General features: G+C 35.3%; 1 protein-coding gene across 6 annotated transcripts in view; it reads left to right on the top strand.

Annotated features, from left to right (window-relative positions):
- LOC108917426 (calpain-B) overlaps nt 1-12,385 on the top strand; it is a 39,480-nt gene that overhangs the window by 4,845 nt on the left and 22,250 nt on the right. For 4 of the 6 annotated variants that reach the window (XM_018724002.2, XM_018723999.2, XM_018724004.2 and 1 more), the window contains exon 1: nt 10,008-10,488. In XM_018724002.2, the coding sequence (XP_018579518.1) occupies nt 10,066-10,488 (423 nt within the window). In that variant the 5' untranslated portion in view covers nt 10,008-10,065. Of the gene's footprint in view, nt 1-1,045; nt 1,298-1,806; nt 1,861-10,007; nt 10,489-12,385 lie in introns of those variants that run through there. The other 2 variants (XM_018724000.2, XM_018724001.1) reach the window with 2 other exon arrangements.

Here is a 12,385-nt window from a genome sequence, read left to right as displayed (position 1 = left end):
ACTCATGGATTTAAATATTTACTTTTTCCGTTTAGTTGAGGAAGGGGTAATGTATTTTTGAAGTCGTGGTTATCTGGTTTTGGTGCAATCTATAGAACATACTTGTATTTATATTTATGTTGTTTTTTGTTTACTGGAAACTATATTATTGCAGCTCTCATAGTGTTGAAAACAATTTTCGATGATGTACGAGTAATGTTTGTTTTTAATTTCCCTCGTTTTCTTGTGACTTAATTTTAATGTTTCACAATTCAGTAACGCGAAACACCTTTCAAAAGTGTCAAAATGAACGCGTTGAGTAGGTACGATAAAATAATCGATTTACGAACGACTTTTTGAAAAAATACTTTATCGTTACACCTTTGTGTCTCATAAATAAATTATCGTCAAACACAACTTGAGTTGTCTATAAAAAATAACAGTGCAATAAATTGTTTAATGATTTGTAATTAAAAATACGAATTCAGTAAGAATTCTTCAAACTCAAATGTGTTGCTTCAATAGTAGATATGAAATTGAAAATAGCTTCTTCAATATGACTTGAACATGTCATAAATTCTATTTAAAATTTTGTGTTTAATTTTATTACAATTTTGTTTATATTTACTCTTTTTTTGCTACAGCATATACATAGTTGAATTAAATAAATATTAATACTACGAAAATTTTTAGATATATAAAATTACTATTGAAAATTTTTAAAATAGTTTTGTAAAGTTTACCTAGATACCCTACACATTTTCTAGAAATTCAAATTAACCTAAGAACACCAAAACACCTGACCCCAAGATCTCCTTTTTTTCTTCTACGAAATGTGCAAATTCGCGCGAAAATCAAATTTTAAAACAGAAATGTATTTGTGACTAGTTTGTTTTCTCTGAATTAATAAAACATAAAATCGCACTCTTTTGGGTATGCATAATAAAATTACCATAAAACACACTTTATTCTGGCTATAAAAATTATTCCAAAAACCATTTGTAATCATGATTACCCATTGTTAGTGTTATGAGCTTCTTGATTAACTCCTTCCATTTTATTGCAGTAAAGCTACGCGAAGATGCACCAACCACCCTACCCGGTAATTCCTTACCAACAATACAACAATGCCTACCCTACCATCCACTACCAGCAACCACCCAGCGCCGCGAACGGCTACGGTTGGCACGGCAACGGTTACGGCTGGCAGCTGGACCCCAAGTCCTGGCAAACCCCGCCACTGTACCCGTCCCTGGATGACGAAGTGGTCGAGGAGCCCCTGATCCAGGCCGAAAAGGTCACCAAACAGAACGCTTGGGTGAGTCAAGTTTTGAAAATGTATGCATGATTACTTTAATCGGGGAGGCTGGTTCAATGAAATCGGGCGTTTTTAGAGAATTGTGGAGGACTTTTGATTGGGTTACGACGATAAGTGGTAAAATTCAAACACTCCACAACCAGATTTTATTGACCAGTTTCTGAAAAATGTCAAAGGTTGCCTTGTATGGTGTAAATATAAGGATGCTTAGTATAAGTTTTTGAATTTTGATACGCACCTGGAATGTACGATTTACTGGCGGACCTTCGAACAACATATTTGTTTCTGTAAAATTAATAATATAAAAATGTAACATAATAATTGTGACTAATCTAAAATTCAATTACACTCTCTGCAAGTACATCTGAAAAAACGTATTGAGTATCGACATTTCTCAACTACATGGCAATCTTTGTCAACAAACACTTACCAGATAATTAACTTAATATTTGAAGGAATCATGCATGAAATCTATACACTTTTTCTAACAATTAACACTATCCTAACAGTGTGATCTTTATTTTGCGAACGGCAAGCAGAACCTTTCTCAAGCATTTACCCCGGTAAGTTAAAGCGACAGTTTATGTGATAATTGAACGCTTACGAGTATGTAAACTGTGTAAATATAACACTGTGTACTAACCGCTGCTTCTTCTAACAAATGCTATGTAAATACGTAAGAGAATTATTGAGAATAATATTGATGGACTTAAAAAAATCAGTATGACATTTTGCCTTTCGATTTATGCAAATATGTACTGTTAATATTCCTTCTCGCTATATATGTAATAATTTTCTTTATCTTATCCTAATCGTACTTTTTAGTTCAAATACTTTTATTATTTTGTTATTTCGTTTTCAACGTTTGAAGGAAAGGATCAACAGACGTATGTAACGCGCCCCAATAAATTTGGAATAGAATAAACAATGACTGATTTTAAAAATAGTTTGAGCTAATTTAGGAAATGGTAAAAATGAATGAGTTCTTTGCACCGGTCAGAATTATTGATGATTCTAAATTACTTCAGACCTTTGTCATTTTGTGCATACTGGTTTCCTCTCTTCTTTTGCATTACTTCATTTTGTACTGAAAATTTAAGCCATTTACAGTTAATTGTAAAATTAATTTTGGTCTGATTAAACTAGCAACAGATTATTCTTTAGTAGGTACTCAACATTTATGAATTTTTTTTTTATTAAATGTGACAAATTTACCTAGGGTATTCTACAAGTTCTATGGCAAACTTTGACAGATGGTACACTGAAAAAAAAGTATTTGCATTAAATGAGCAGACAGTTTTAAATGGAATTATTTGTCGTAAGTGTTTGTTTTTTAATTTGTTCTATTCAAATGTATACTTTCGTCAAACTATGTGAAATATTTGCTGTAATCTATATTTTTTCTTAGAAATATTATTTGTAAATACACTAATGGAAAAAATTAAGGGATCAAAAAAAAAATCTAAATTTTCGGCAATTTTTCAAATGGCTGTCTATCTTTAATAAAAATGGTCGTATTGGAGTAAAAAAAGCAATTTGAAGGTTGAAGTTTCTAATTTTTGGATCTTGCAAAAAAAAAATATATCATGAAAAAAATTTTTCCAACTTAATCACCTTATGGATTAGATAGGTTGTTCATTTAGCTTCCATTTTTTTTTTTTTGGTCTCGATACGACCACCATTTCTCGCTGAGCTATCGGACTTTGAATGAAAATGGATCATTTTCTCTTTGTTCATCGATTTCTCAGAAACCAATGGTTGCACAGAAAATCGACGGTGGGTTTCAGAAACTTGAATGAATTCTCTACAAGGTTCTGGCACGGTTTTTTAGAAAAAAATTTTACTGAAGAATCGTAAAAAATAGGACTTTTAGGGGTCTTCTAGAAAATCACGTGCCACATTGAGAATATTTTTTAAACATTTTTTCGTTGGATTCACTCCAGAAAATTTATCTCAGTAATCCCCAAGCATTTTCTACACGATTCCCCTACTTCATTTCGTGATTATGCTGACCGAATTTTAATTAAATTTAAAAAAGTTGATACCCCTTACCGAATATTGACCTCTTACACCCTTTACAGATATTATTGCTGCGATACTTCTGAATTCATAAAACGCTTTTTCCGAATTTACAGAACACTAAAACAAACAGTTTTTTTCAAACCACCTTTTTTTCAGTAGAAAAAAAATTTGAATACAATTTTTTTTTGTCATAACCTAACGCTTTTCGCACGTGTGTAAAAGAAGCGTAAATCCGAATAGTTGAGTTAATTTCATAACGTTTTTTCTTGTATGTTCATGTAAGAAAAAATGTTTGAAATTGACCCAGCTACCGTCTGTCAAGGTTTGTCATAGAGCTTGTACAACACCCTGTATATTACGTAAGATTTATATTTAGCCTTCGCCACATTACTATATCTGAATTACATTTGTTCTTTGTTCATGCACATTTTGATTGAGTCACTCTTCGTTGTGTACCAGCTGTGCAATTATTTTCCCATTTATATTAAGAATTTTCTTAGTACTTTTTTGCTTCACATTTTTTCCTGGATGTAAGACAACATTCTTATTTCAGAGCACAAACAAGGACGATAGCAAATTAGCTAATAATGTAGTGAGTTTTGTGTAAAATTATTGTAAAAAATATCCAGCTGGTGTAAATTTTCTATATTTATGCAGTGCTTTTGTTAGAATTTGGCAGTAGATAATATTTTTCCAGTTATTACTTGCCAGTTTTTATTTTATATGCATTATTTATTATCGTTTAATATTATAGCATGTTTAAATTGCAGTAGTTTAATAATTTAGATTTGGGTATTTTAGTTTTAGTATCATAACGCTCAGAATATCGTATTTCCATATATCTATATTCAACGACTGGAAAACGGACCTAAATCCTAATATTGCGATGTAACTTGAATTTTATCTCGAAGTCGTTCTGCTATCCCGTAGTTTAAAGTATTCTGTAGCGTTTTATTTGTGACCAAGTAAGTCAGGCGCCAATTCATACTTACTTTCACGGAGTATGCACTTGTTATGAGGCGAAGGTCAGTTGGGCTGTCTTCGAAAACACATGGCTAACACATTTTACGTTGGATTCGTCACCAGTTGGCTTAATTGCTCATTATCAACAGAAATAATTGCCCAGGGGCAGCGAAGAAACGGATATGTGGATTTTTTTTAAAATATTTACTACTACTACTACTCCTAAGTACTCAATGCTGCTGCTATTGTTACCGCTATCCCCTCGCCGTCCGAAATCTTGACAGCGCAGTTTATCCAAACCACACCCGTGTCTCAGGCGTTCACATGTAAATGTCACTGTCACTACAGAACACAAAATTAATAGTGCAATAAAATGTTTTGGGTGGATAGATGAGTTACCCGTACTATTGTTATCCATGTTCGCCATGCTGTGCCCCTAGCTATCCGCCCTGTTGCACACTTTGTTATGTCCCGTATTTAGTGTGCTGTAATCCTTGCTGCCCTGCCAAACCCTGTGCCCCCGCCCAACCGCCAAAGACACGGAAGTTAACCGACTTTGCTAACACAGGCCCTCCCGACACTGCAAAAAAAAAGGAGACCGAAAAGAAGGGTAAGGGATCGAAAAATGTAAAAGAGAAGCAAGAGAAGAAACCGGAAGGCGCGAAAAAAACTACCGCGAAGAAGGCCGCTGGAAAGAAACCCGACGGCGGCGCGGGCGCCAAAAAAGAAAAGGCGAAGACGGCGGGAGGGGCCAATATCGAGGAAAGAGGCGGTGGGGAAGAAAGGATTGGTGGGGAAGAAAGGATTGGCGCGGAAGTTAGAAATGATGGGGATAAGGGAAGACCGGCAACAATGGGTGATGTCGCAAACAAGAAAGTCGCGAAAGCGGAAGAAGTTATCGAAAATAAAGGAAAGGAAACTCCAGGCCGAGCTCCAGGCATTAAAGAAGGTGCAGGAGACAGCGCGCCCGCTCGTAGAGTCATCTGCAAATGTTTCGCTAAACGGGAAAACGCAGCCACGCCCCCTGTCTGCAGGTGTACCCCTAAACCGCAGTACAAATGTACCCCTAAACCTGGCTGCCAGTGCGTCCTTAAATCACAAGGCGCTGCGGTCTGTTCTCCCCGTGCAACGCAACTTGGAACTCCTTATGTCCATCCAGGATACGCTACGGTTCCATTTGCAGGAAACCGACCCGCTAGGAACGACATCCCCATATGCACACCTAGGTTGCAAAGTCCACAACGAGCTCCCTGCCCGCACAACAAAGCGAGGCAGGGAGGATATACGTTTCCATTTGCAGGAGATGGTTTGTTTAGTGGTAAAGTCGCTGCCAAAGCGCCTAAACAGCAAGGCGCTCCGATGCCTCACTCTTTACAGAACAAATTGATGTCCGGTTTCTTTTCTCATCCAGAAGATAATTTGTTCAGTCCTAATATCTCTCAAAAGTACGTCCCTAAATCGGAAGGCGCGCCTTCCTTGAGGAACGAAGCAAGGCAACCTACAGCTGCTCAGATTTGTTCTAATAGAGGGTTCAATAAAGTTCCGTTTGCTGGCGATGGGATTACCTGCACTAGACACCCGAACGCACCAATATCGTCCTCACGGAACAAGGCTCAGCAACCACAAATTTCTCAGAATTATCATGATGCGAAGTGTACCAAATCTCCATTTGGATACATTCGGACAATATGTGGGACTTGTGGATCCATTAAAATTAAACCCAAATTTCCAGCGAAACCGGAAAAAATACAGGATTGTTACTTTAAAGGCAGTTTTGCTATCGCGTGACGAAGCAAATCCTAATGGCAATATACTATTGAAGGGGGCTTCATTTATGATTGGTGACGTGACATTTATATTTTACTTTAAGAATGAACATATTTTTTTGTGATTCGGCCCTTCAGGATCAAAATCCTAGCAGCATATAGCGTAATTAAAGCAGGTCGGCCTACATTTTCCAATATCCCTTTTGCGCGATGAGGCCTTCTATTCGTTTCATTGTGATTTTTAGTTCTCATCTCATCTCATGCATCCTAAATTGCTAATCGTTACGCTGCGAATTTAGGAAAAACTTGCCCAAGACATTTCGTCGAAAAGTCGTCAGAAAGGATCGTCCATTTCACTTGTCCTGTCGGTGGCCTCGTCAGTTCAGAAAAGAATGAACAGATAAAAGGGAGTAACGGGTAAATGTGATTTACTCAATAATTGGAAGATGTTGCCCAGAAGTGCTCAAAATGTTGAAGATAATCCAACAGATATTATCATTCATTATGATAAATAAAACCTGCTAAAAGACTTGAACGTAGTTTCATTTTAATTGGATGTTTACGGTTATTTGTCAAAACTTTGAGGAACGACTTTTCTGATTTTTTACAAAACAGGCAAATATATTTAAAAGGGGTATTTGTGTGTCTTATAAATGGAAAGTATGTTATTAATTTGAGTTAAAGAATTTATCGTTATAGGAAATAAAATTAAGAAAATCTCTAACAGAAATCCATAATTTTTCGATGTATCCAGATGGATGGATCTTGTGTTTTATAGAAAATTTCATATAGACCAAGACGGGTCTGTTTTGAGATGGATGTGAGAGGGGGCAAGCAATTTTTTTTGAATCTCATAATAAAATTGTAAATCCCTAGATCTGAGCGAGGTCCGGAACATTTTCAAAATTGCAAAAATGTTTAAAAAATTTTAAAAAATACCTATTTTATCTGACTTTTTTACTTATATCTTGGAACCTATGCATTTTGGAAGAATATTGAAGAGGAAAAAGTTTTAGAATTGAATTTTGTAAGTTAAAAATGTTTAAATTTATTACCGGCGATGTTGCAAAATAGCATTAATTGAAGAAAAAAAGGCAAAAATAATCAAGTTTTTTGGATAATTTTTTTTTAAATATTTTAATTGCTCCGAGGCCATTCTAATTTTGGTAAAAAAAACCTTGTAGAGTATAATAAAATAACACACCAAATTTCATTAAAATTTTCGATTTTCAAAATGTTCACCACAGCCCCAAATAAAGCATCTAGATACTTGTAAATTTTTTCTCATAGAAAACACCGCTCAACCGGTCAAATGGTTTTTGAAGAATTTAAATCGGTTGATTAGGATGGCCACAGTAAATTTTTAGTCTTTTTTTTATTTTTAAAAAATTAGATTACATTTATCAATTTGCAATTTAGTTTTTTTCAAAAATTATAATTTTAAAGTACTGTTGATGTCATTAACTGTTCAAAGTTTAAGTTGGTTCTAGTTATATTGGTATCATCAGCAAAGAGTATACTTTTAGTATCATAAGGTAAACAATTAGGAAAATCATTAATATATATCAAAAACAGTAACGGACCCAATATGGAACCTTGTGGAACTCCATGTTCAATATTTTTTATGGATGATTCCACATTATTATATACAACATACTGTAATCTATTAGTCAAATATGATCTTAATAAATCTAAAAATTCACTAGCAACGTATTTTCCTTCTTCAAAACTATTGTTTATTGTGGATGTTAGACAATCTATGGCTGGTGTGGTCGATAGATTACTTCGAAAACCGAATTGTTGAGGATTGAAAAGTCCCCGAGTTTCAAAATAATTAGTTATTTGTATTTTTAAGATAGTTTCATATATTTTAGCTAGATGAGGTATTACAGAGATCTAGGGATCTACACATTTATTATGTGACCCAGAAAAAATTAGCTTGCTCCCACATACATCCAAGAAGTGGAATATTTCGACAGATCCGCCCTGGTCTAATAGATGACGTTAAAAACTTGCCAAAAAGCTTTGAAAAGCATGTAGGTTAGTATCACTTCGTTGTATACCGCCTATAGTGGAGGTCTCTTGACACTAGCAAATGTCATAAAGTGTCAATATTTTTTTGGATCGACCTGGTTCTGTTATTTTTTTCTGAAATTGTATTGTGAGATGTGGGATGCGTTTCTAGACAGGACTTGCTACTCGTGCGTAGGTTTAAGGGACTGCTCATCTTTCTGTAAAAGAAAAAACGATCTCTACTCCATTGAGTATTCGTCTTACATACCAAAGGATATTATTAGCTGTTTTGAGTATCCCATGAAGGATTCCAAGAAGAGTCCTAGAAAAGGAACGCCCCGTTCCACGCAGTCATACTACGACAAGTATAAAAATGAACAGATGTCCAAGAAAAAGCAGGTACCGGTTTACTTCAAGGTAAATCCGGACGCCTTGCAGGAGAAGAGGCCCAACTACCCGCCTCACTGTAGCATGGGAGAGAAATGCACCTGCGAAAAGAGGTTCGGCAAGAATGTGGGAAAACCGGACACGAACGTAGCGGTGATACACGTGGTGGAAACGGCGAAAGCGGCAGATCTTCCTGTACAGTTCCGGCCGGCCAAAGCGGCCCGGATCTCCCAAGATGTCGTAAAAGAGGAGAAGGTCTGTAAAGAGCCAGTCACTGAGGCCATTAAGAACAAAGATATTAATTTCGCTTATAAAGGTCAAAATGCGAAGTTTAAGAAGATCGAGGACAAATCGAAAGCCGACAGACGCGGTGCAAAGAAGCCCCCGCCTCCACCCGTCCCCGCAGTGAAGTTAACGCCCAAAAGGAAGACCGATAAGAGAGGCAACATTCTAGAGAAACGAACTACATCTATGCCTTTGTATAGAACGCTTTTGTCGAGATTGGACATACGGAGGTGGAAAATATTTTTGGTAAAGTGCATTCATAGATTTAAGAGGGTGTCTACTTGTCTAGAGTCGCCTCTAGGTTATAAGCGGAAGGTCTAGACAAGTCTATATTGAATTTAGTTAGATATTGACACTATACAGGGTGTCCCATTAATATTGCGAAAAAAATCATGGGGAATTTCTTTGACCAAAATTAAGAAAGAAAGTTCCTATAAACCGTCCGAAAATGCTTCGTTTCGGAGATACAGAGTGAGAGAACCCTGATTCCGTTTTTTTTAAATTTGGTATGTTTGTTTATAAAAACGGTAGACGTCTTCTGACGATATTAATAAGTAAACATATGAGACGTCACTGCTTTTTCTTAGGTATAATATTTTTTTCTAATAATGCGATAAAAAATACAACTTTTTTGTCTCTTTACTTTACATTTAAAATAAATAGTTTATGAGAATAAAGGAATTTTTGTAGGAACAAGGGTGCCAGACGTGAACTGATCCCTTCATCCCTTCATAATGTATAAAGAAATTAATCAATTTCTAAAACCCTTAAAAGCGTATGGCACTGGATCCCTTGACAGGCAATGATTTATTACTTTGCATCGAATATGAACCTACTATAATTACTGTAATACTAATATCCTGCGGCATATATTATTACGATTTAAATATTACTCGAGCATTTGTATGTTCCACACGACGTTGGTTGTTGTAATTATTGGACGTTACATGGCTCTAGGGCCATAAGAAAATTGAACATTTGGTGCAATCAACTTCGGTAATCTGAAAGGTAGAGACCCCGTTGAAAATCAATTTAATTAATAGGTTAAAGGCCTCGTAAAGATGCTACCTTTGGTAGTTGCACATCGATCGATAATCCCTCCGATTATGTGAACGCCGTGGAAAAGGTCGGGAAAACGTTTTATAATTAGCGAAAAGCGCTGGAAAAAATGCCATATCGCAGTGCCGACTTCCTTCCTGTATTTAATCACCGTGTGGCATTTCTTTTATTGATAACACGCCGACTGACATTTCAGTTCGCCCCAAACGTTCGACGCGCTCGTAGCCGCATCCGGTCTTCGTCCGATGTTCGTTTTCGAAAGCCCGAATTAAAATGTCTTCGACTTGCTACACCATAACGGCCGACGTTGTGGTGAAGGAGGAGGATTTCGTGAAAAGAATCGCCACGGGATCGGAACGCGCGACCTACAGGTTCCCAAAATTCACCAAGCACTCTGTTGCTCCTTCAGAGTACAGGGGGTCGTACAATAAGAGCGTCTATCCTCGGTCGGTCTTCACCCAGCGCGGGGTGACTTTTCGACTGGCCGAAGATGAGGACCACGTGAAAAGTTCGGTTAAGGGTGTAGAGAACGCGGTGTGTAGGGAGATTGAGATCCCCTTTATCGATGTGAAGGTAAACGGCGTGTCGGCGGGTTTTCGGAAAGGCGACGAGAGCGGTTTCAAGGGTTCCTTGAGTAGCGTTCACTCGGTATATGGCGGTGCTCTGAGTAATGCCATCGCTAGCAAAATATTTAAGGTAACATATTTACAATAGATAAAGTTCTCATGGTTATAGTATTTTTTTATGTAGCGCCGACAAATGTTTGTACATTTTAAATATGCCTATACTCGTGTATTGTTTTTATATATTTACTGTTTTGGGTAATATTTGGGGTCCATCATAATACAGGTTGTTTGTGAGAGTCTATTAATCTCTCGGGAGCGTGTCAAGGAAGTCAAAATAACATTAAAAAAAGGCTCTTTTCATATATTTCTTATATAATAAATGGTTTTCGAGATAAAACGATTTTTGAAACGAGCCGCAGTACTACTTTTTTACAAATTGTTTATAGTCCAGGCGGTATCTGTTTCGGGTTGGGTAAAACGCATCTAAATAACATCAGAAATGATAATTTTTCTATGCAAATAAAAAAAACGTGGCTTAATTGTTATTGCAAAAAGTATAAAAAAATAGCAAAAAATTTAATTTTTTTCTTGGATTTCTCGTCGACAACTTAGCAACTATTCGTTTTAGACAAAAATGGAAGAGGAAAAAAGTTTTGTAATTAAATTTTGAACAAGATAGAGTTAGTTGCAATTCGAAAAAATAATTATTGTTGTTGCAAAAATCGGAAAAATCATTTAAAAACTTGCAAAAAATGCTAGTTTATTTGTCAATTTTATTCAGACACTTGAATAATACCTAGGATCTTCATACTTTTCCCAATTAAACTTCTTAGTGTATAAAATCATCGCACTAAATTTCATCCAATTTGGTTCGATAGTTTTTACATATCTAATTGTTTAAATTTTTTTTAATTAAAAAATTTTCAAAATCAAATTTCTAAAAATCTAAAGCCTTTGAATACTTGAAAATTTCACCACAAAAAGAGAAGAGCTCTCAAGCTTTAAAATGCTTTTTTAAAAATTCAAATCGGAAGATTAGGTGAGCCGTGGTGATTGTTTAAACATTTTCGCAATTTTCACGCTTATAAACAATTGCAATAATTTAATGTTTTTTGTTAATTTTTTTTTATTTTAAAATATGGTTTGAAAGTACCTACTCGGAAAAACGAGTATTTAAAAAAAACCTGTTGATCCGCCCATTATTTTCGGAGTTATAGCCCGTTAAAGTTAACCCTTATTTACAGCAAAACTATAAGGGTATAAGGGCTGTTTTTTGAACTAATAGGTTTGTCATTACTATATTTACGGGCAGTTGTTTATTTTTTCTCAAATCCAAAATATTTTGAAAAGGTCATAGTCTCAAGTTAAAAATTAAAAATAAACATTTAAATAATAAATACAAAATGAATTTTCGATTTGATTCACTATATATTGCAGGCTCATTTTATATTTAAAAGAAAAATAGCTCATTTTTCAAATAAAATTCAATTTTATATTTTCTTGCATTGTCATAAGTACTAGAATCTAATATAAGCCTTTAATTTTAAAATATGAAATGGCTTATCTCCATTTTTCTCGACAAATTGTACTTGGGGATGGTTAGTTCTAGCATTTTATGGTTTTTCCTTTAAGAGAGAACCAGTCACTGCTCAATACTTTTACTTGCACTTAAAAATGTCTGGGAAAGACTGGTTCAAGACTGGCTTACACTGCACTTAATTGAATCACCTTATTTGCCTGTTACTGTTGTTATTTAATAATCAGAGATGTGAATGTTTCTAAAGAAGTCAGCAATACTATTTAATCTCAAGTTAAAATAAAATGCTAAATCTACTGTTCCCATAATGGAAAAACACATATCTTATCAATTGCATTTTCCTAATCTCAAACAGACTTGCGGTTTAGCAAGCATTTATCAATACATAACATTGGTGTTTACATATAGTGTACAGGAAAATGCTTAGTATTGGATGATAATGTTTAATTTTTCCTTTCCCTTATCTGCCATAACATACTATCGACATAAA

This window comes from Anoplophora glabripennis, unplaced genomic scaffold, assembly GCF_000390285.2.
Source record: "Anoplophora glabripennis isolate ALB-LARVAE unplaced genomic scaffold, Agla_2.0 scaffold4, whole genome shotgun sequence".
In the NCBI taxonomy this organism is placed as follows: domain Eukaryota; kingdom Metazoa; phylum Arthropoda; class Insecta; order Coleoptera; family Cerambycidae; genus Anoplophora; species Anoplophora glabripennis.
The sequence above is the reverse complement of the archived record's forward strand: the minus strand, read 5'-3'. Positions and strand labels throughout refer to the sequence as shown.